Source organism: Symphodus melops (genome assembly GCF_947650265.1).
Source record: "Symphodus melops genome assembly, chromosome: 1".
NCBI lineage: Eukaryota > Metazoa > Chordata > Actinopteri > Labriformes > Labridae > Symphodus > Symphodus melops.
The window spans coordinates 2,993,417-3,017,924 of NC_136691.1; the positions used below are offsets into that span (position 1 = coordinate 2,993,417).

General features: G+C 43.1%; 1 protein-coding gene across 3 annotated transcripts in view; it reads left to right on the forward strand.

The window, feature by feature from the left end:
* Nucleotides 1–248: 248 nt before the first annotated feature.
* Nucleotides 249–24,508, forward strand: part of tbc1d32 (TBC1 domain family, member 32) — a 60,687-nt gene continuing 36,427 nt past the window's right edge. For 2 of the 3 annotated variants that reach the window (XM_079365315.1, XM_079365317.1), the window contains exons 1-23: nucleotides 249–369; nucleotides 1,033–1,201; nucleotides 1,315–1,479; nucleotides 2,105–2,282; nucleotides 3,404–3,475; nucleotides 3,841–3,960; nucleotides 4,310–4,388; nucleotides 4,784–4,887; nucleotides 4,976–5,037; nucleotides 6,083–6,221; nucleotides 6,326–6,385; nucleotides 7,223–7,322; nucleotides 8,024–8,167; nucleotides 8,914–9,003; nucleotides 10,518–10,660; nucleotides 10,976–11,097; nucleotides 11,689–11,893; nucleotides 13,317–13,396; nucleotides 14,746–14,884; nucleotides 15,756–15,843; nucleotides 16,323–16,441; nucleotides 18,108–18,227; nucleotides 18,448–18,536. In XM_079365315.1, the coding sequence (XP_079221441.1) occupies nucleotides 1,047–1,201; nucleotides 1,315–1,479; nucleotides 2,105–2,282; nucleotides 3,404–3,475; nucleotides 3,841–3,960; nucleotides 4,310–4,388; nucleotides 4,784–4,887; nucleotides 4,976–5,037; nucleotides 6,083–6,221; nucleotides 6,326–6,385; nucleotides 7,223–7,322; nucleotides 8,024–8,167; nucleotides 8,914–9,003; nucleotides 10,518–10,660; nucleotides 10,976–11,097; nucleotides 11,689–11,893; nucleotides 13,317–13,396; nucleotides 14,746–14,884; nucleotides 15,756–15,843; nucleotides 16,323–16,441; nucleotides 18,108–18,227; nucleotides 18,448–18,536 (2,573 nt within the window). In that variant the 5' untranslated portion in view covers nucleotides 249–369; nucleotides 1,033–1,046. The remainder of the gene's footprint in view (nucleotides 370–1,032; nucleotides 1,202–1,314; nucleotides 1,480–2,104; nucleotides 2,283–3,403; nucleotides 3,476–3,840; nucleotides 3,961–4,309; nucleotides 4,389–4,783; nucleotides 4,888–4,975; nucleotides 5,038–6,082; nucleotides 6,222–6,325; nucleotides 6,386–7,222; nucleotides 7,323–8,023; nucleotides 8,168–8,913; nucleotides 9,004–10,517; nucleotides 10,661–10,975; nucleotides 11,098–11,688; nucleotides 11,894–13,316; nucleotides 13,397–14,745; nucleotides 14,885–15,755; nucleotides 15,844–16,322; nucleotides 16,442–18,107; nucleotides 18,228–18,447; nucleotides 18,537–24,508) is intronic. The other variant, XM_079365316.1, reaches the window with a different exon arrangement.

Below are 24,508 nucleotides of genomic sequence, written 5' to 3' on the forward strand. Positions count from 1 at the left end.
GCAAATCTGTCCATGTGAAGCCTACTCTATTTTTAAGTAATAAAGTATAATTTACATTTTTTTTATCTTGTTTCTTTTTCTCACTGTTTCGCGTACATCTTGTTGTTGTTGTCGTTGTCTTTGTTGTTATTGTTGTTGTTGTTGTTGTTGAGCTTAAATCGGCCTATCCATCACCGTGTGAAAATAAAATTTCCGACGCTTCAGAACCCTGAACGCAGCGTTGCTTTCGATTCCCACAATGCATCGCGGTCAATGCGAAGAGGATGTTTCCATAGATACGAAACAGCCGTTCGCTAATGCTGTCAAAATACATCATGGATAAAACAACAACAACATCAAAAACAGCCTACACCTGAGTACTTAACCAATGTGAGTGCTTTAAAATGTGTTTTTGTCTTATTTAGTGTTTGATATTAAAGTGTAATTTGACAGGTTTAACATTTAGCTCGTTGTGTTTAAATGAATCATTTAGCAGCCTCCAGCTCACCTGAGAAGTAGTGTTGGTTTTTTTACGCTTCCAGGTAAAAATTTGCATATGAAATAATCCGTTTTTGGTGGACAGCAGGCAGCCAATCAAAAAGTCAGTGTGGTTTGGCCTTTTCTAATGTTTCTTTTCTCTCATGAGACGCTGCATCATCTTTGCGTGGTTTTACGTCTTCTTGCAGTATTTGCACACCGTTTTTGTCTCGTCTCTTATCTTCTCACCTCTTTTCTTTTTCTTCTCCGATTTAAAAGACGATGGTGCATCTTCAATTTGTAAATGTTTCTCTCTCAAACTTCTTTGTTAAGTTTGCTTACGGCATCAGATTCAGTAACGTAAATGTGCAGCAGCAGTTTACTCCAAAGAAAAACTTCAATTGTTTTCTATCCAAAAAAAGTAGTTTATGACTTTACAGTTTTGCTATTTAAAAAAAAAAAAGCAAAATACACATCTTTGTGACCAAAGAGCCCAATAGCATCACCTCCACCATCGCACATTTGCACATTTCAATCCTTGGAGCCCACTCATTCTTTTTTTCGTCCCACCTTAAGGACCCACTGCAGACATGTCTCAGTTGTCAGCTGCAGATGAGGTGGAGTTGCAGTCCCTGCTGAAGCAGCTCCTGAGGAGCATCAACGACAGGATCTCGGACGCTCCGTCAACCGAATGTGCTGAAGATATTCTTCTTCACCTGGAGGAGACCGACAAGAACTTCCACAAGTAAGAGCATGACACTCAATCAAGTGATCGTCATGCTGGTGGTATAACACGCGTGTAGACACACGTTACAATGGGAGTAATCCTGATCATTTCTGTCTCCATTCTCTTTCCAGTTATGAGTTTGTGAAGTACCTGCGTCACTACGTGGAGAGCTCACTGGGCACTGTGATAGACGAAGAGACTAAGAGCTTGAGCAAAGGAGATGGACAACCTGCAATAGGCTCAGGTCATGATGCCCTGATCCACGCCATCACCCGGAGGACCAGAGACTCTGCAGAGTGAGTGTCGCTTTGTGGATTATTAAGACACATTTAAAAAGATTTAAAGACGACATTTCACACTGACACAAAATGTAACAAATGTAAAAAATATTAATGGATAAAGTCAACACGAAAGACACGGGCAGAATGAATAAATACCTTGTACGAAAAGAGTGAGCATGAAGGGTGGCGCGTTGGAGATTATACGTTTGATTGTATAAATTCTTTACCTGCTTGTTCGCTTTACACGAACAATTCAACTCCTTAAAGTCAGATTTCTAGGTCTACCAATGTGCAGTATTTCTAACCCTTTAGTTTAGCTAGCTTTACACACACTACCTTTTTATTCTATCATAAGCAGCTTGGTCATGTTTTATATCTTTCCGACAACGTTTGCTGTTTTCTGGGGTAACAGAGGATTTTTTGAGGGGTAGATCTGGTGAGCATTTAAAGGTAATTCTTACCCGAGTTGAAATCCCACGCAGATGTAATTCATCTTTTATTTTGGTTTTGTTGACGAGTTGGCAAATTGGAGTTTTGCTGACTCATGTAATTTAAACAGTCACTGTGTGTGGATAGGGTTTAGCTCAGCATTTTAGAAACACCCCAACATGTCTCACGGCCTCCGTGCTTCTCGTGACAGGTACCAGCAGATGACGGAGACTTTGAAAAACTCCATAATCATGGCGGTGGAGTCTTTGGTCAACAAATTTGAAGAGGACCAGATGAGGAAGGAGGAGCTGCACCGAGAGAAGCAGCACAGTCAGTCCAACAGCCAGTACACAGACAACTGCTCTGACAGCGACTCCTCCTTCAACCAGGTCACACACACACACACACACACACACACACACACACACACACACACACACACTATCAACGGGTTCCATTGTGTGACTTTAAATGTCATCTTTTTATATGGTTACTGATGACTCATGCAAGGATGGTGTCTCTCAAATATCTACTAGAAGGTGCTGTTAAATGACTGGACTGCATCCAGCCTGTGACACTTTGAACAAGTGGCATGGTGCTGTCAGCCTATCAGGACTGTTTTCAAATATTGGTTTAAGTATCTGCCGTCAGTGATTCCCAACCTGTAGGCCTCGGCCCCCTGGTGAGACGCGAAGGTATTGCAAGTGGGCTGCCAAATCATTTCCAAAATATTGGGATTTGTGTGTTTGTGTGTCTGTGTGTCTGTGTGTGTGGGCTGGGGGGGTATGTAATAATATAAAAAAATAATAATATTTTAAATGTTGAAACTCAGTTACATTTGAAAGGATTTAAAAAAACAAACTCTTTTAATTATTTAGTTTTTAGTTTTTCCCCCAAATAAGTGCTCTGAGAACACATCATATGGCCTCCGTATTTATGGGGTCCGAGGTGGGCTGCAGACAGTTTTGAGACTTAAAAGTGGGTCCTGAGTTTGAAAAGGTTAGTATCCACTGTCACAGACAATATGGAAGTTCTTTTTAGAGGTTCATTTTGGGGCTTTTTCAGCCTTTCAGCTTCTTTAAATCAGGCCTTTCTGCCTTAATAGTTTTTAAAAGTTGTTACCTGATTGAATACGTTTACTTTCTTCTCTGGCTTTCTTTCTTTTGCTCTGTTTTCTTCTTTTCTGTTGCACTCTGTCCTTAAGCTTTGTTTTAATGTATTTCTGTCTGTCTGTAAAGCACTGTGGGAATTGCCTTCTGTCTGAACAGCGCCATATAAATAAACTTGCCTTGCCTTCATTTGAGAGAAAGGACAGTGGAGAGAGTCAGAAAAGAGAGCGAGAGAGAGAGAGAGAGAGTAGGGTATGACATGCAGGAAAAGGATCCACAGGTCGGATTCGAACCCGGCTTACCCACACGCTGAGGACAACAGCCTCCTCTGGGGTGGGCACACGAACCACCAGGCTACCAGTTTACATTCTCATACTTTAAATCTCTATTTCCCTCCGCAGAGTTACGCCTTCATCAGACAAGACCAGCTCCAAGTACTGACTGAAAAACTTGAATCCAGCAGCCCCAAAGAGGTAGAAAGACTCAGCGTCACACTCAGACATAACCATGCTGTCACATGCTGATATGTGCTTTAGAGCTGCAGGTGTTGACATAAAGAAATGGAATCAATACTCAAGACTCAGAATTCAGTTCATATAAACATGTTCTGCTTTATTCTGTTGTGTACGGTGTGTTAGACAAAAAGGGCATTTTGGGGTTTTTATTTCAAGAAGCAACAATAATCAATTCTTTAGGCCCTCGACGTGTCCCTCACTGACCACAACAACAATGAATCTGAAATGACTGAACCACTGGAAGCAGGCTGATGTGACATGAACAGCTGGTGATGAGGAGGACTTCTCATGGTCCGATTGATCGTGTGTATTTTTTTTCCTAGGTGCGTTGGGAGGCTCTTCAGGCCCTCTGCTGCGCTCCTCCATCCGACGTGCTGAGCTGCGAGAGCTGGAGCAGCCTGCGCAGGAACCTCTGTGCAGCTCTGAGCGAGCCCGACCTCAGCGTGAGTCCTGAGCTGCCTCACCAGGAGCGCAGCGATCGCTCTCCCACAGATTCACATTTCACACATTTACCGAATGAATCAATAGTCATCTTGTCATCTTCATGGCTAATTTCAGACTTTGTAATCGATTTAAAAGGAACACAAAACACGCGTCCAGCCTGTGTAAATGAAGGGAACAAACACCATAACGCCAATGAATAATTGAAAAGATGATTGGAAACCACTCTCTCCACAAAGGCCCCAATTATTGTTGTTATATAATCCTGTACATATGTACATATCACCGGGCTTATGTATAGATAATTATTTTGTGTGTGTGTGTGCATGCTCTCCTCCTCTAATTCATCAGGATCATGTTCTGCAGTTCTTCGCTAAAAGCTTCTCCTCCTCTCCGCTGAACGTGACACGAGAGATCTACACAAGCCTGGGTAGGCCGCTCTCAAACACAACATCACGTGTGGGCGTCGCCGTCTGAGTAGACGCACAGTTTTATTTCATGCAGGATGCATTTTAAAGAGACAGCTCCTCTCGAATTAAAAAAAAAATCACAGATGAAGGTGAAACGTTTCCACACTCACTGCTTATATAACATGCAGACACCGGAGCGATGGACATGGAAGGTTTTAGTACCAAACAAATGTCTCTCAGAGCTTTAATGGGGGACAGTTTTCATGGGACTGTGTCGTTTTTACAGTCAGTGCTAAAAGGCATGATTTGACTTTAAGTTACTGTGTGTATGCTGCTTTATTATATGATTACTGATGTGACCTCAGAGCGGTGTCAAGCTTTATTTCTACTAAAGGACGTGTCTTGTAATGTGCAGCTAAAAGTGTGGAATCAAGTTTCCTCTCGCACAAGCTGAGCTTCCCGTCCGGCTCAGCTGTCGTCGACATCAACAGACCTGAGATCAGCCGTCTGCTCAAACAGGTATCACGTCTTTAAATGTTCAGTATTTCAGGTGCATCGACGTAGCGGCGTATTAAAGCGTGTGCACTGTTGCCTGCCTTGCCCTCAGATTCGATTGATGAATGACTTTCAAAAGGAGGTGACCACCTTCTGGATCCGCCACCCTGAGAAGTGAGTTTAAAAAAAACCCAAACATGTTGGAGCAGCGGCCCGGGATTTTAAATAGTGACAGCAGATCCCTGATGTTTGTTAAAGTCGCCCATCAGTCCAAATTTACACACCTGAGCATTTAGTGTGTGTGTGTGTGTCAGACGCGACAACTCTTTGCTTTTCATTTCGGAGCTCGGGGGAAACATCTACACGATAGAGACGTGTCTATTTTTACCACAGAGACTCGCAGATCTCTGCAACATTTTTGATATTTCAAGGGCGAATGATCTGTGTGAAGCCGTGTTGAAATGATTCCAGCAATAGTCGTACGAAGCTTTCACTGCATCTTCAGGATCTGAGTTAGTCTGCTGGATATGTCACAGCCCGACACTTCTGTCAATGATCAAATAAAACGTCTCTGCTGTGCTTGTCATTAGTAAGCATCCATGTTTGTTTGCACTCAGGAAGATATTGTCGCCTATTCGTTAAAGGCAGGGTGAGTCATTTCCTTCAGATTGTCTTTAGGTCCTGACAGACATTAATAACTCACGTTCTCTGAAAAACGGAACGAAGAAAATGTGTCAAATCTTCGACCAATGTGCGCCATGAGGTAGCAATCTGGTGATGAACCAATCACGGCTCCCTGTCTCCCTGCTTGTTCTCTGCCCCTTACGTGCACTATATGAGAAGATGAAAAGGGCCAGGCCTCAGTAAGTGGGATTTTAGGAGGCCCCGAGATGTCTGAGGCACCAGCCCAATGTCGCCTCTAGATAATCCAGCCTTGAGTCCGATTTTACAGGACTCTCTGTTCTTGTTCCAACACACATCCAAATCTCGTCGCCTTAGATTTCACTGATGGAATCGAGACAGTGGTGACGTAGACCTGTTTACCTTAAAGATAGATAGATAGATAGATAGATAGATACTTTATTGATCCCGAGGGAAATTCAAGATGTGCAGTAAGCTGTGGTTGAGTTTTCCCCTGATGATTTTCTCTCATTTCTTTATTTTATCAACAATCCTGGTTTATGTTCTGAACATTTGTCTTCTGTCTGCCCTGCCTTAGATACATGGAGGAAGTAATCGAGAGCACCTTCTCCCTGCTGTCCTTCCCTCATGAAAAGGGCTCGGACACAACCAGCCTGGAACCGGTTCACCTGCTGGCCTTGCTGGATGTTAAAGCCGCCTGGTTTAAAAAGTGGATGGTGTGTCTTTAAATTCAGACGTGTCTTTTTGTGTTATTATCTTTTTCTCGATGCTTGGGATGTTGCTCGGACAGTACACACTGTTCTCTCTCTTTCTCTCTCAGCATGGATACTACAGCAGGACTGTGGTTCTCAGACTCCTGGAGAGAAAATACAAGTCCCTGGTGAGTGATTCACTCGGTAATCGAAATCTCCCACTGACTCCGGAGTACTCCTGAAGAGTCCGGCACAACGACAACCCAGCAAGCACTGTCACTACAGACAACAGTTTGGATTATTTGCACATTATTAAAAGAAGAGTTGAACAGGAAAAAAGCGATTAATAATAAATGACATGTGCAGGTGAGGTAGAAACCACGAGGGCTTATCTCAAAACCTCCCCTAAAGAGATTAAAATAAAGTAACGATGATGAGGTTAAAAAAAAAAATGTTTTTTACTAGTTTAGTTTGGAGATTATTAGAACTACAAATGTACACATGTAGTCAGTCTTTCTGTTTTTGACTGTGTTCATCTTCACCCTGTGGTCAGAATAAAAGCAGAAACTTTTGATTTTGTTTAACTGAGGCCTGCGAGTAAATTCCTTCCTTGTCTGTTGACGTCTTCGAGGCAGTGAGAGGAGAAGAGCGTGTGAGAGTGTCAATTTGACATTTTAGAATTGATGATTTAATCCTGAACCTGCCTCTCAGCGCTCACTCTGACTTTAGGGAGGATTACGCAAACACTCTATCTGAAGTAAATGTCAATAACTCTTCCAAAATTACGCCTTTATAAACTACTCTTGCGTCAAAGTGCATTAATATTCCTTCAAGTGCTCGGATGTAAATTCAAAGAACAGTTCTGCTCGACGTTCGATTAGAAGAAGTTGCTTTAGCTTTCTAAATGACTCCTCCTCAGGTCGATTTGTTTTTTTCACAGCGGCTTCCATATTCAGCACACGGGTTCAGTAGTTCTCCTCCATCCAGTCAGACAGCGGCATTATTTCCACATGTTTGTATTTCAGATCGTAGCAGCCCTTCAGCAGTGCGTCCATTACAGCGAGTCGTGCGAACGTTTCACCAATGAGACGTCTGGTCCACAGTCAGAAGAGCAGCAGAACACGAGTAAGTCAAACGACCGTAAGGCCGCGGCGTCCCCTGCATCCCCGTCCTCACTCTGAGTTTCACTCCATGTGCTAAACGTCGGCCGTGACGCTGATTTGACGCGTCCTTGGAAACCGACAGAAAATGCACTCAGAGCTACAGTTAAAATCCCAGTGAGAAATGGAGGCTTCATTTGAGGCCTGTGGGGTTCAATGCATTTAGTTTTTTTCCATTCATTTAGTTTTCTTGTGTGTGCAGAAGTTGTAACAGCAAACATTAGTCTGTTAGATGAATGCAGAGAAAGTCTGAGTAAGAAGAAATGGAAAAGAAATGATGAAAGCCACTGATCGAGAAAAAGGGAAGTACGGGAGGTGGATCAGCTTTTGTTTACGCCTCTCATATCTCCTAAAAGTGTTTCGGTTGATTTCAGTCAGCCAAACGTTATTACAGGAACCTCACAAAGTATTTATATATGTTTTAATTTGAACTGAGTAACAAGCTACAAGAGGCTGCCAAACACTTTTCCTTCTTTTTTTAATGAAATGTTGTTAATCCAAAGCATTCATCATGACTTCATTGTTCATCTCTGCTCTTTTATTTTCTCAGCTTTTCAACTACTTCAAGGTCTTCCTCACATTCTTTTAACGTTGTATAAAACGGGAGATGTTTTTCACAGTGTGACTCGGGATACTTTTCTATGTTTTTCTCTGTCTCTGTTTCAGGCTCAGTCCAGAGGAGCGGAGGGCTTTACTCAGGAAAAGAGCTCCAGTACGCCTTCTTTGTCCACTCGCTGTGTGTCCTGGGGAAACTGCTCATCTACACTAACGGCAGAAAGCTGTTTCCCATCACAGTCAAGAATCGCAAAGGTAAAAAAAACCAACAAAATCTGAGCAATCTGTCCAACCCTCGGAGATAAAGGGAACACACAGATACTTTAATGATCACAGTGTTTTACCAGGAAATTACACATTTACAACAGGGAATCTCATATTGGAGTCTGATCATCTGAAACATGCTGCCACTCCCTCCTGTGCCGTTTTGATTCCCACCCCCCCTCCCCGTCAAAATCGATGATAAAAGTTACATAAGTGCTGTAGTGACACATTGGTAAATTATTAAGACTCATTGTTGAAACCATGTTTTATATAATCAGTCTTCCTCCTTGTAAGGGATGAGATAACGTGGGTCAGACCGGTTTATAGTGATGATGATTCCCTCTCTTTGGGTGGAGGCGTCTAGATTAGCGCCGCACCCATACGTGTAGTAGGTAGTAGTAGTAGTGTGTGTCATTTCCCAGGTTTCTATTGCAGTTTTGATTCATTTGTGTTTCATCCAAGGCTTCATTTCTTTATTTCTCCACAGCACAAAGTGATTTTTAAACTTCACTGAGAGAGAAAGCGTCTCACAGAACGATAAACTGACTCTAAGTGACACCTCTGTTTTCACACCTACACAGCCTCATTATCACTTTTAATTCACCTGAACTTTTCTCCAGCCACCCCCTCCTGTAAACTCTGAATTAGCTGACTGCTGTCTCCTTCCGAGCAGTACCTTCCTGTTTTACTGTCCGCCCTCAGACACCGACTTCTTTTGTTATCACTCTCTGTTTCAGATCCAGTCACCCTGACTGATATGGTTGTTCTCCTCATAAACATCATGTACCAACACCCTGAACCTGTGCACAGTGACACCTCACACGCAGGTGAGTCCCTGCACACTCACACACACACACACACACACACACACACACACACACACACACACACACACACACGGTAATTAATGTTCAACCAGTTTTGGCTTCCTTGTGGTTTTCTGTGATGACTCTGTGTCTTAAAATCTACACAGTCATGCTCTCTGTGAGTCAAACAAGTCCATCATTCTATATCTCCGAACCTTGTACCGACTCACCTGGAAGACCTTCCTTTATTGCGTCATTCAGTCATAGGATGTACACAACAACATTCTTGTGAGTAATCAATACTGTTCCCCACCCTGACTTTATATATTATATAATATTTTACCTGCAGTCTGGTGACAAACACTTGAATCACTGTCATTGTTACCAAATGAGCGCCAATGTTTGGCCTGAAGGCGGGGGTTTCTATTTCTGTGTTAAATGAACGAGGGGAACATTATCAAACAGACCTGTAGATCATCTTAGATGTATTTAGCCGTGGTCAAAAGTAATATACATCACAGACAATAGCTCAAACATGCTGGACCGGGACTCTGCAGTCTCTGGCATGCTGGACCAGGACTCTGCAGTCACTGGCATGCTGGACCAGGACTCTGCAGTCTCTGGCATGCTGGACCAGGACTCTGCAGTCACTGGCATGCCGGACCAGGACTCTGCAGTCTCTTACATGCTGGACCAGGACTCTGCAGTCACTGGCATGCTGGACCAGGACTCTGCAGTCTCTTACATGTTGGACCAGGACTCTGCAGTCACTGGCCCAAGTATTCTTCTTCACAGTGTTCCTTAAATTCTGCTAGAAAGCTCTGCCCACAAATACTTGACTCTGTATGAGGCATAAAGAAGTCATCTCCTGGACTCAAGTGTCCAACATCTATGTTCAGCTAAACCTCTCATCACACTGCCAGTTGGCGCTGGATGATATATAACTCTGCTGCTGTAATGAGATGTCACACATATGTATCACAGCTTCACAAACCTAAAAGAATTACTCTCACATGGTTGACACAATCAAAAGATATATCCACAAAATGATCAAGATGAATGAATCCTTGAAAATATGTGCTATCAATATCTCAAGGACCTGTACCTTCACAGAAGCCTTCATAACTACACGTTAAAAAGAAGCAGACCTCAAGCCCTGTGATTGGACTGCTGGGGAGGATCATATTTTTCCAGCCTTTTTTTAAAATAAGCAGAAGGGAGAACGAGAGGGCGCTGTTTATCCATGTTCGTGCTCTGGTTCTCAGTAAACTGGGTCAAAGCTTGATCCGAAAAGTCCAGTTGCCTTTTGGATCGAGCTTCGAGAACGCTTTTCTGTCTGCTTCAACTCCAACATCACACACTCCGTGTCAGTCAGTCAGAAATCACACCGCCAACAAGCGTTTTTTTTTCAAGGCAGAATACAGCTGAGCTCTGCGTACACGCCAACACAGCGGATGGTATGCTGCAGCTGCAGCACAGATTGAACGCAGAAGTATAATCCAGACTTTAGATGTTGGTTATTTGTGTGTGCTCAGACTCCCTGTCACCCAGCTGTCTGTCCTTGGAGGTGCTGTGGATGCTGTGTGAGAGGACCGAGTGTGCTGCAGAGTGTCTCTACCAGACCCCCGTCATAGAGACGCTGCTGAATCCAGTTATAGCTCTGCTCAACGGACAGCAGGTCACACACACACACACACACACACACACACACACACACACACACACACATGCACAGACACTTGCAGAATCCCCTTGTTAAGAGTTACTGAGTTCATGTCTAACTAAAGCAGCACAATCGTTTTTGTGTTTTTTTTTCATCTGACAGACTTTTAAAACTGTTTGAAATGTGTGTTTTGCTCTTTTGTCAGTTCTTTGTTGATTCTATTCATTTCATTTCATGTTTCATTATCTCACCACTCCTTCTGGGATTTTTGCTTTTGTTCTCTGTCACTCTGGTAATTTTCTCTTTGCTTTTTTTTTTTTTTTTTTTCAGGCCAAATTAAAATCTCCCGCAGCAACTCTGACGCTCATCGCTGATGTTCTGGCTCGCATCGCAAACACCGACACAGGATTGGCTCTCTTCTTATACGAGAAAAACCTTGTCGACGGTGAGAGGTGAGACAGCTTGACAGATTACACAGCCTCATTTAGTATCTCTGATTGCAGTGATTATATGACTTATTTTTATGACTTAGCAGGAATGTTTTGAAATATAACAAACCCTCCTGGTTCTGGACTGAGACTAGATTAGGCCTGAGGATGTGACTGGTTTGTCAGCCACGGTGATAAAATCTTGTGTTACGTAAGTTTCATCACAGCCAAAACTCTGAAACGTTCAGCTTCATTAAAGACTCGAAGGTCACTATGAACCCAAATAATTCAAATGGAGCTTTTTCTAACACTGCGTGTCTCTAGTCTGTCTACAAACCTCTCCGTCTTCTGCCTGCTCCACTTTTTAGAAAATGTGTGCTTCAGGACATCGTAAACAATAAGACATGGAGCGAGACAGCCCGAGCCCTTCCAGAGAGGGGGAAGGGCTCGGGAAAAAGTATTTGACAAAAAGGGTGCTTGAGTTCTGAAGTCAGGTTCTGAATTTCCATGTGCCGGTGCTCCAAAACACCTTTTATCTCACACACGAAGATCCCTCTCTTCCCGTCTCTAATGTGTCTGTGTTTCTTTTGTGTCTGTGTCTCCACTTCTTCACAGCAGAACCTGTCCTGCTCATGTCATTGTTCAGTTCACCCTGAGGCTGCTGGATAAGGAGCTGTCGGCACTAAGTGATTCCGACGCGTCCCGTGCGCTATGCGGAGCCTTTATCTTTGTGTGCAGGCAGATATACAACACCTGCGAGGGTTTGCAGCTCCTCCGACCGTACGGCCTCCACAGGGCCGTAGCAGCTGCCTGGAAGGAGGTACCCTGCACTTCACTTCTCAATAAAACACTGATGAAGCTTTCTTTTCATGACACTCAAAGTTTCCCCTCAACTTTTGATGTGATAATGAATGGATGGATCATTCACTGTAATCTTCATCGTTTTTATCGTCTTTGTCATCACAAAGTAATAAAATCAGACCGCCTGCAGTAGGACAGTCTAAACTGAAAACATAAACTGATAAACAAAACTGAAAATAACAACAGACACTGAGTAGAATATGATACTAAAACCAAAAACAACCATCCGGTCATGCTCCAGTGCAGGCGGAAAGGAAGTGTAAAAAAAAAAAAAAAGACAAGCAGTGCTTTTAACTTTTCATGTCTCAGCAACAGATTTCTGTAAATACAGCAAAACAATTCACCTCTATGCCTTTGTTATCTCATATGTTGCTGTGAAAGATTAACTTGTGGAGACATTGAGGCTGCCGCGTCGGACGTTTCCTCTCTCGCTTCCTGCCGACTTTACCCGCAGTGTGTTAAATATTAAAGATCAGTCTGTTTCCACTTTCTGCTGACTCTAATTCAAGCCCTAATCTTAATCTCTAAATTGCATTGTTATATAAGTTTAGCTGTATTTATTGACCGCCCTCCACCCACTATAAACAGACACAGATTGGTATCCAGTGTTTAAGGCTTAAAGGACTGGAATGATAACGTTGCCAGATGTTGTGTAATAGTTTTCACTTGTCAGATTTGTTAGTTTCCTTGTTTGTGTTGTTGTTTTTGTGTACGATGTTTCCTTATGTTAGGACTGCAGCTTCTCTTTACAGCAAGGATCAATCATAGATATGCAGGCAATGCAGCCTCTGCCGTCAGTGTGTGAATGTGTAGGTGTGACCTGCACTTGTTCAGAAGACTAGAAAAGCACTATTCAAGCCCAAGGCCGTTTATTATTTCAGGAATACTGAAAACAACCACTTGAAAGAATTCGTCATAAAATCCAATCACTTCAAAATGACCTGATATCAACTGGTACTGTGGAGCTTATTGTTATCTGTTATAGACACATACAGGTGACTTTTTAGAATCACGTCTTTGCCAACATGCGACATACAAACCAGTTTTTATTTTGGTCTTTTTCATTCAGACTGGACAGTGGACAGAGTAGGAAATCAGGAGAGAGAGAGAGAGAGAGAGAGAGAGAGAGAGAGAGAGAGAGTGGGGGATGACATGCGATGCAGGAGCCACAGGTCGTGGGGTGCCACCTGAAGTTTTTCCCTCAGTAACAGATTGTCAGTGCATTAATAACACGGGCTGTGCGAAGATTACCACTTTCCTCTTCAGTCATTCGCTGCTGTTACGGCTGCAGAAGTGAAAGTTGACACTTTCCCTTTGAATTCCAATAAGGGATTAAAACGTCTGGACTCGGTTTCAGTTTTGCTTGCATTCTTTATTTCTAGAGCAGCTCCTTGTCAGAGAGGATTTCAACCCCGGTGCCTGGAGCCGCTGCAGACATATCGTCCCAGGAGCTGCACAACATGTGAGGCCGTACACACACACACACACACACACACACACATGTACATTTCTGCCATTATTAGTCATAAAGTATTCAGTGATGACACAGCAGTTTTCCTGCTGATAGTCCAGGACGTTAACCCCTCATGGGTCCAGATTGAGTTTTGAATATTTATAACTCTTTTGACTTTGACTTTTCGCTCATCAGATCAGAGCTAAACACAGGCTTTAGACAAACCAGATAACAGCTTACATAAGGATGGACTAAGTTGACACCACTGTTAATCTTTCTCTAGCTGTAGGACGCAGTGCAGCACATGGCACCTGTTACATCAACCACCACGAGAACATACACACCTCATTGTTGTTGGACTGAAAAGCAACACAGCGTAAACTGCAGGGTAGATTAGATTAGCGAACTTTAGCGGGGAAACTCATTGGCACAACAAGTACACGACTAATAAACACCACTGAGTCTATTTTTAGACATCGTTTACGGCCAGGAGTCAGAAAAACACAACTGTACACACACATCACATGGACTCATACATGATTAAAAAATATTTGTTTTAACAGCTTCATTTGTTGAGATTTTATTCATTTGAAGGGCCTTTTCGACGGGACGCGCAGAAGGGAAGCTCACACAAACAAAAAGCAAAGACGCCTGTTGCGAGGTTGCGACGGGCGTCAGGAAAAATAGCTACATTTTGGACACGCCGTCTGTTTCTGTCTGTCTACGATTAAGTAGAAAGCTCTGATGTTTCTTGCTGTGGAGGAGACGTGCAGCAAAGAAGGAGAGGACGTGGGACTCATGCACGACAGGATTTAGGAGAGTTAACGCTCCTCCAGGAGCTGCAGCTGTATGACGTAAACACACCTGCTAATCAAAGTGTTGGACATTTTCTTTTTCAAACTAGATATTTCTGTCTGATGTCCCTGTACGTCTGTAAACTCGAGCTGGGGGGATGATGTTTCTAATCGTGAACTGATCCTCCCTCCTATTTGACCTCCCAGAGTGCTGTGCCCAAACTGCCTGCAAGAACGACAAGCGGGACCCTGCGCTGCGAAAGGCCCCCCTTCACCTGTCCTTAATGAGCCGAGTTTGCATGATAATCTTGAATACTGCCTCGCCGGAACAAACCAGATATAAAAAGAAGAACAGTGTTTTTCGATGTTCTGAGGAGCGTCACGTTGGATAAAAGCGGATGCTGAATTAATCGTAGAATTGTAGAACCGAAATATTTGCAGGGAGTTGGCAGAGACAAATTGTTCCAACAGGCTCCATAACAGTGCAGATGCACATTCGGTGTTCCTTGCGTTTGTGCGTTCATAATGTGTGCGTCTCCTTTTTCTTCTTCTTCTGTGGCGCAGGCTCGTCTGGGAGGAGACGTTGTTGGACAGCCTGCTGAACTTTGCTGCCACTCCTAAAGGCCTGTTGCTGCTCCAGCAGACGGGAGCCATCAACGAGTGCGTCTCCTACATGTTCTCTCGCTTCACTAAAAAACTCCAGGTACAAATACAGGGCTTCAAAGATGCAAAGTATTATTTATCCATATATGGTTTATTTGACAGACTTTGAATCCCTCACGAACAAATCAAGTTTAAATACGATAAAATGTAAAACTGTATTTCAGATGTAAATGTATCTCACATTTTGTAACAGCGCTGCACACCTTTTTTTCAGCCACCGTAGTATCATGATCCCAGTGAGTGTATCACCACATCCCTGGCTTCTATCAAATATTTCTGCACACGTATTCCTATGTTATTGCATTCTATAACATCCTGTGCTGCAGAAGAAAAAAAAATCCATCATCAACCTTACATTTATTCTGCTGGCCTCCATCATGAATATCCGTGTGTGTTTTATTAGACACTGTCACATTTCCTGAAGTCTATTTTGTATTCACACAAAGCCTCGAGGCTGTTACATGCTGCTACCCCCCCCCCCCCATACGTTGGATTTAATGCATTAATCTCCGGACCCTACATATGGCTTACATTCAGAGTGTTGTCCCTGATTCATATTTCAGTCACTCTCAGTCTTAGAGCAAATCTCACCAAATCCCCTCTGGGTTTAATTTACCGCCATTGTTTACACTCTGCCTTCATGACTTCTCTCATTTAGTGTTTCACTTTGATGATGGAATATAATTATGTGTTGTCTATTTTTAGTTGTGGCTTTGTGCTACACTCTCACATTCCTCGTCAGTGAGCTAAACTGCGCTACGTGAGGCCTTTGTCGGGATCGGAGCGGTGTCGTAGCACGCGTGCAGTGTCTACTCTTCTCCCTGGCGTTCAAACGAAAGCGTGTGCAGGCTTTATTCTGACCTCGACACGTGCGATATGAAGGCGTTCGTGTTTGCGTGTTCTTTCTGCAGGTGAGCCGCTGTGAGAAGTTTGGATACGGGGTGATGGTGACCCAGGTGGCGGCGACCGCTCCAGGGGTGGTGGCTTTGCACAGATCAGGTACTGGTGCATCCACTCGAGCAAACGATCACTGAACAGATGTGACGCTCCAGGCTTGCAAGTGGTTTTAGCCAAGTTGACGAAAAAAACCCAAAAACATGCATTTAGTAGAAATCTCTTATTGTAATGAACACTGAGCAAAATGAAAGGTTTACACTGGAGGATTAAAGAAATCTCCTCAGCGTTGTCCTGCTTGACCTTGACTTTTATCATCTGCATAAACAATCAATTTGCAAGACTGCAAGTGAGAAAATGAAGATTTGAGAGCATAATAATTTGATATACAGGGTAGATAAATAGAAGAACATTAAAAGTTACTCCATGTCATTCACCTCTCTCTCTCTCCCTCTATATCTCGACCTTTTTCTTCTCTGCCTGTTCTGTTGTTTGAACGTGCAGTATGAACCCGTGTGGATGACTTTGAGGCATTTCATCTTCCTGGCTCACATTGAAGTGATCGGCCTGGTGCTGTGTTTCAGGTTTGATCCGCGCTCTGGTGGTCGAGCTGTGGTCCGTTCTTGAGTGCGGCACTGAAGACGTGAGGGGGCTCCGTCCCAAACCGACACCCATGGACCCCATCGACAGGAGCTGCCTCAAGGTACTGTGTGTGATTTCACGGATTCAGCTCCATCAGGGCTGCAGGCACTTGTTACAACAACACTGTAAGTACAGGAGGATTTAAGCTCAGTCCTTTTCACACATGCTCTAAACTCCTGAACGTTTCCTCAAATGTTTGTGCTTGGGTTGCATGTGTGAATACAACAACTGATGCGTTTTTTTCTCCGTATTTAGAAAACCTTGTTGGGGGGGGGGTGACGTTACTATGGAAACAGTGTGTGATCTTCATGTCATGAAGTGGTGAAGAATTCATCTATTTACGTCATCTGTAAATACTTCCTTTTGTTTCCTGCTGGCTGAACGCTGAGTTTCGGCTGAAGTTTTATTTTCCGGTTCAGTCCAGGACAGTCTCAAACTTGGAGTGTGTGTGTGTGTGACGCTCGCCTCTGACAGGAGCCAAGTCTTCCTCTCAGTGAAGCTATCCAAGTGAATACAAACAGCCAGTGAAGTGTGACCTGTGCCCCGCCACTGGTGACTTTAAAGCTTCCTTATCAGTGGGTCAGCTGCCAGGTTACATACTTAGAGTCAGACCTTTAAGCCCATCCCTGAGTTTGTGTTTGAAAGAGATAAAATGTGAGGCTGGAAATGCGCAGGTTTGTTACTTTGACCTGCGTGAGACAAAACAAACTAAATATGCTGCGCAGGAACATTTTTCTTGGATGTTTTTTCGTGGCTTTTTCACCTTCTGTGTGTTGTGAATGTTGGATTCATTTGTACGCTTCGCAGACAGGCCGAGAAGACAAACATGCCAAAGTGTGTAATGGGCCTTTTGAAAATGATCAAACAGGCAGGAGCCAAGATGAGAGAGCAAAGATTTAAACCTGAGGAAAAACGCACCTTTATGTATTTCACAATCAGTGAATCATCGGGTTAAAAGCTTTTTTTAGTTTTTATTCAAATGAGAAGCGACTTTAATCTTCCTGATTGTTCCTCATTGTTTATCTTTGATTGCTCCACATTCACTTCATTATGTGACGAGAGCAGAAGGACTGTGTGGTGTGTTCAGTCTGCTTGCTGACCAGTATCTTTTTTATTCAATGTTCCCATTTTAATGGATTTTTTTAAATTGATCCCATCAGCCCCCTTGTACGTCTGAGTGATCTGATGTTAGAGCGCAGCAGGAGGCTTCACCTCCGGCCAGTTTGCAGATGTTTATACCGTGGGACCACTGCGCGTCCATCGATTGTACGTCAAGGGAAAGTCCTCTTAAAATTCTGTTGAATACAGATAAGAGCGACGTCCTTACGCCTGAATCTTAGCTTGAGCTTTCTTTTACATATCTGGCTCAAATCAGACATTTCAGTTTGTGTCTGGACACATTCCCTGGAGTTTAACACATGACTGCATGAAGCTGCTTTCACACATACAGTGCAGTCACTGCAGAACTTTTATCAGCCGGACCCCGAGCAAATGTCCGCCCCACCAGCCCTTCCTCTTGACAGAAGAAACGAACAAGGAACATTTCAGGGGGAGAGGAGCGCATGTGTGAAACCAGCTGTATCACCTGTATAATCTTCTATATGTAGCTCTTTACTGAGAGCATTTTTGAAGTGTTTTTCACTTCCTTCTTGTGCACTAAAACCAGTAATTCAAAGAAAATTCTCATTTTGTTGATTTACTTCTTTCTTGTTGTTGTGTCCCTGCAGTCCCTCCTGTCGTTGGTCAACCTGCTCTCCTCTTCTCACTCGGTGTGGGAGCTTCTTGGTGGGCAGCCTCTTGCCAACAAGAGTAAATACACTGTGAGAGAGATGCCAACTTCCATCCCGGTGAGTGTTTGTTCAGACATGCACTTCCTCTTTTCAGCCATTTGAGGGCATGTTTGCCCCTTTTATTTAGCCTTCAAACATCCACCGCCCCCACCACACGTCCTGCTTTTTTAAACTCACACTGCACTGATGCTCATTTCTCTCCGTGCTCATCATAAATACCCACACTGTTCACTTTTCACACCGTAACTTCTTCATTATTTGTCGTTGTACTCCGCAGGACATGATTGACAGGTTGGTTGCGGTGAATTCAGATGCAAAGATTCGTTCCCTCTTCCACTACGAGCAGTCGCACACATTCGGCCTGAGGTGAGTTAAGAGGAGCGTGGAAGCACGTCGCATGGGATTAACACCTGGGGCCGACACACGCACGCACCTCGGTTCTTATTGCTTTTACCAAGCTCTGAACGTCTGATGAAAGGATTTCTGTGGATAAGAGAGGGATGCGCTGGGCGGCGTGGCTGCATGTGTGTATTTTTACATTTATGGAGAACTGACATGATAACAAGCAATAAGGCCGGTGAAGGGATTGAAGACCATGTATTTGATCGGGTGTATCTTTTTAGCCTGTCAGTGATGTCATCAAGTCAGGTTTTGAAGAAGCGACTTAAAGCAGGCAGACCAAAGAGCCTCCGTTTAAATTATTTCCATTTAAGTTTGGCAGACAGTTGTAAGATAGCTGAAGGGTGGTCAGGTTAGGGTAAAGGTAGTGCTGCATGCGCAGAGGCTCAGTCCTTAATGCAGCAGCCCCGGGTTCATGTCCAGTCCAGGGTTCACGTCCAGTCCTGGGTTCACGTCCAGCCCTGGGTTCACGTCCAGCCCTGGGTTCACGTCCAGCCCTGGGTTCACGTCCAGCCCTTGGCCCTTTGCTCTTCTCTGCTAACCTGTGTCTGTTTTAACCCTTAATGGAAAAGATGAAGAACAAAACTCTTTAAATGAAAGAAATCAGGAGATAGCGTCCTTCAGTGAATGATGATTTATGAAATACTGAACAAGCGTTTTTTTTTTTTTTTTTTTCATTTAGCCGAGATGTCAGCAGCTCAAAAATAAATCCACATCTGCTTTTGGCTTATTTTCATGAATACGTCTTTATAACTTAGATGCTAATTTAGCATTACCTGAAGTGAACTGTGTGCCAAAAATAGTTTTTAAAAGAAGTTTTTTTTTAGCTTCTATGCACAAAAAAAAACAGTGGCCAGAACAAGACCTCTTCAACACCGAGTGTACCTCCTCTTTGGTCCTTAGGGGGCGCCAAAATCAACCTTACCGTACAGCGGTTTCAAAAGTAGTTTGTAATTAATGAGTGGAAGAGGACTTACTTCTTTTCTTTCTTTTTTAATTTGCTTAAAAATACGTTTAAGAGAGCTATACAGCGTTCATGCCGAGGATTGTATTCCTTCTTTCACACACGGGTGTGTTCGGCTGTGTGTGTGTGTGTGTGTGTGTTTCAAGTTCTAGTTGCTGCTGTGAATTCCTTTGCCATCTCCGAGGCTCTCTGAATCACAATAGCTCCGACTTGTTTGGAGCCGTTCTGACTCACACTCGCTCAGTCTGTGCCTGTCAGTCAGCCCACTCCCATTACCATCCAGAAGCAAAGTGAAAGGAACAAGATGCTCTGTTTGTTTACCGTCCACACTGATGCATTAACTGACACACCGCGTGCCTCTCGAGTGCGCCGGGTTGAGTGTGCGAAACAAAGAGGAGCCGATAAGCTCAGGCTCGTTTTGAGCTGTTTGTGTATTTCCTTCAAAACCAACTACTGAGTTTATCTCCTCTCGCCATCATTTACCTTTCAGTTGATGCTTTAGTGATACACACAGTCTGACATCCAGGGGTCCCTACAATAGACTGTCGAAGACCCGCCCCTTCCGCTAGACTCCCATGGGACCTCTGAGATCGTAAAACATGTATGGGTCTCACTGCAGATACTATAATTATTTGCTGGTCTCAGTCGTTATATGCCCCGAATTAGCAATACTGTGTGTTGTTTGTCAATTTAAATGTGTTTAAAAGTGTGTGCGACTTTTGTGCAATTGTTCAGTTTAAAGCTGTCGAGAAAACACGACAAGAAAGACTACATGTTGCTGATGTGACGTCACGTCATCAAACTTTCTCACAGGGTCGATCTAACTCTACGCTCCTCATGTCCAGACTTGTAACGGTTTTCACCTCTCTCCATGCTATCGCGCTCTCATTGGGAGAAAGCGGTGAAGTCGAGCAGCGAAATCGCCGTGTCTGTACCACCAGCGTACTGAGTGTACGCTGAAGTGTTGCATCGAGAGCGGCGAAGTGCCGTCGTCCACAAAGCGGCTTCACACAAAACCTACCATTATCAAACTTCTTCGGAATAAATTGTAGTTTTTGTTTTTTTTTGCATGAAAATTTATCTTTAAAAAAAAATAAAATAAAATTGAAGGTCCCGGAAAAATAGAAAAGCCGGACTTCGCCAGTCTATTCACAGCCTTCTCATGACCAACACAGGCTCCAGCTAAATGACACTTTTCCCTTTTTAGTCCATTTTCTGATTATCCAGCCTGCAGAGTGTACTTAGCTGTAGTGCTTTATTGATCCCAGAGGGGGAAATTGAATCAGTGCAGCAGCTACTTAATACAAGGACAGTGTACTCATTAATAAAGGATGTGTCAATGGAAGTGTATGAGTCAAGCAGCACACATGCAGGGAGCACAGCAGACAGAAACGGTGAAGAAAGGTTCTGTGTATGTTGTCATTGAAGAAGCAGAGCGGGATATTAACGTGCATGAAGAGGTCCAAATGTTGCATCCACTTGACACTGAACACATGTTTACTGCATTTTATGTTTCATAATAACAGATAAAAAAAGGGGCAGAAATATCAGGCAACATATGTAAAAAAAAACACCCTATTAATAACAGGTTATCAGTATCATCAAAAGAAATGATATTCACAGCCAACAAGTCAGATTTTCTTTGCTGCACGTTTGGTCTCCACCGTCCTCTTCGATCACGTTTAGTTCTTTAAACATCGGAGATCTGCAGATTCAGGGAGTCACGTGACTGGAAGCAGCCACTATTTAAAATCTATACATTGATATTTTAAGATCGTATGTGTAGCCACTTTAAGTATTTATTCTCAGCCTGAATGGTGGCAGTCGTCAGTGATTAAAGCTTGGGACATCTGAAACTTATCCGACACATGCACCTTTTTAAATCATGCCTCTTATATTAAGTGCTGTGGGAGGTCGATTATTTAACTTCCTGAAGTTGCATTGGCCTTTTGTATTTCCTGTAGAGGAGCGCCCCCTGCTGCTTTGTCGTCCGTACGACTCTGCAGTGAAAAAAGGCCACACAGACCAGTTAAACCTTTTCACCTCACAGGTAATAATTTACATGAAACATGTGCTTTTAATACGCTCGAGCTGAATGTCCTGAATGTCTATCTTCAATCTTCCTGTGAAAAATTACATAAAAAAAAAAAAAAAAAAAAGATTTGATCACAACGCTTTAATATAAAGAGGAACATTTTTCCACCTTCATTTATTTTTCCGACTGTCTGAAGAAAGAAACTTTTGCTTCAAGGCAGATTAAGCAGATTAAAATGCTTCATTGTTACCAAAAGTTTAATAATCTTCCAAACAGTATTGACCGCACGCTGTTTTTTTTTTTTTTCAGGGTCAAACATTCACATTTGCCTTTTTTAAAATAATCTAACCCTGATAATAAAGATGAGTTTACCTTCCTGCTCTCTCACGAAGCAGCATGCCACGCTAGCTTTGACACAGGATGATTTGTACGAAACAGAGTGACATGTAAAGTTTTGAAGTTTGATTTTCTTAATCTGCTATGTACAGATTATATTTCAGTGTCTTCCACTGAGACTGAGAGTTTGTTAGAAATGTAATCATGCTGACAAGCTGGCAGCTTGCCTCCTGTTTAATTAAGAGCCTCTTTGTACTTTGTGTACACATTATAAATATGTCATGATGAAATGTCGGCACAAAAATCACAGCTCGAAAAAAAACAACAAGATGTTGATATTTTGTTCTGAGCTCAATCCTAACTACAAAAAACAAATCCAGATTGTATTCAGAGTGTTTTCACGGTCGTCCTTGTGTTGATTTAAATACATGTCGGTGTGAGTTTAAAACCTTTCTTTTATTATTGATGGTCTTTTAGTGAAGCTACACTTGTGTAAGAGATCGTAACTCGTCTTCAGCAGAGGTCAATGGCTGGCAGACAGGGCGCAAAAGGCCTAGTGGTTACATCGCACCCCACGTAGTGCGACCTGGGTTCAAGTCCGATCTGTGCCTTCCTCCTCCTCTCTCCCCCTGACTTCCTTTTCTGTCCACTGTCCTGTCAGATACCAGCCGCAGGTGTACAGCTGTTCGATCTCAGCATCTATCAGGACAAGTTTTCAAACTCAGCCTCGGACTGCACCGTCTCAACTTTTGATCCCTCAGAGGCTTCACGCCTTTCCTGAAATATTCATTTCATGTTTAATCACCACTGTCAAGCAAACACTGACGTTTACCCCCCTGACATAAAAAAAAGGCACGAGAAGAAGAAGCCACAGTTTCCAGCCCTCTTGATCTCCACAAGCTAATGAGAGCCAAACTCCCTCAGCCCTTTCCCCGCCCGCTGAAAGCCTCTTTGTTTTCATGGCAACCGGCAGCTCGTTCCCCACTGTTTCTCACCTCCTGTCTGAATTGTTTGGATGCCTTTATTCCCCTCTCTCAGCTGCTGACGGCTCCGAAACATGTCAAGTGTGTGCTGGTGCAGAACTTCACACATGATTTGATTTGATTTTGTTCTGTGTCAGCAGCCAAATCTCCTCTAAGCACTTACAGACATTATTATGAATGTGGTCACTGCTGTTCTAAAAAAATAAAAATAAAACAGCAATGACACAAGGAAGGAAACACACAGAAAATATCTAGTTAGCTCTGACAGCCTCCGGGCGAAGGATGAGCTAAAAGCTGTCATGGTCTTTATTGTAGAAGCAGTTTGTAGAGAGGTTCTCAGTTCAGCATGTACATGACGTGACATGTGTGACTTCAAACAGGTGCAATACAACGACTCGCCTTCAGTGCTCAACCACTCGATCACACACTAGACTCCTATCAGCCCAGTTATACATGTAACCGGATTTATAATCATCTAACCAGAGAGTGCCAGCTGCTAGTTTATTTATTTTATTACAAACATGTAGAAACAAAAAGAGAGAAGAAAGCAAAATAAAAATAAATATATATATATATATATATATATATATATATATATACACACACACACAAACAATAAATGAGATCATACAAAACAAGCTCTCAAATACTTCCTGTATAAATGTAGACGTCCAAAGAGGAGTGGGAAGAAGTTTAAACTCATTTAATCCCACACCTTCTCCATTCATTCATACATGTTCTATTAATCGGCCTTTTTAATTTAATTGTATGTTTTTTTATGAAATATAAGAGGATTTTACATGTCTGCATTGGCTTCATTTTCAACACCACATGTTGCGACTTGGTATTGAACCAGGTCGCAGACAACGTAGGATGTGCTATCGATGCAGGCTACATAAACAGTCTGACAGCTGAAACAGGATGCATGTAGTCGGTGTCTTTTAAAGGAAATCCTTTAAAGTGTTAATCTCATGATCTGCCGGGCAGCGTCCAGGAAACCTCTTTGGGTTCTGGGCGGGGAGAATGGTTGCTAAGCTGGAAGTCATAGGGAGTGACGGAAAGGGGCTACCAGGAGTGGAGCCTGCGGTTTCATTTGTTGGGAGACCTCTCCCGGCCCGGACGCAGAAATGATTGACAGGTTGATAGCTTTTCCTCGTTCTTGTTGAGAAAAGTAAGTGGCTTGAAGTAGCATTCACGTTGACTCTAACCAGTCAGAACAGGAAGTGGAAATGTCTGTTCCACACATGTAAATAGATATAAATGATCCTGCAGGCGATATGTGCAGGTAAATAAGAGTGACGTTTACTTTGCCTCTAACTCAGGTTCACTTGTCTTCGTCTGACATCTCCCCACGCAGATTCATCTCAACAGGAAGAGATTAAGGAGACTTCAAACAAAAGACTTCATAAAGTTTGTAACGTGACAGATGTTAAGCGCCCGGCCTTGTATCCATAATGACGCTTTAAAATGTCCCCGTGGTAGAGTTAATTATTTCTAATTAATGTTGATCAATGCAAAGCCTTCCGCCTTTTCCTTTGCAACCTGGATGGATGCAAGTCGTAAAGAGTTGTGAAGCTAACACTTTATCCCTTTTGGTAATACAAAGGTAATTCTCCTGAAA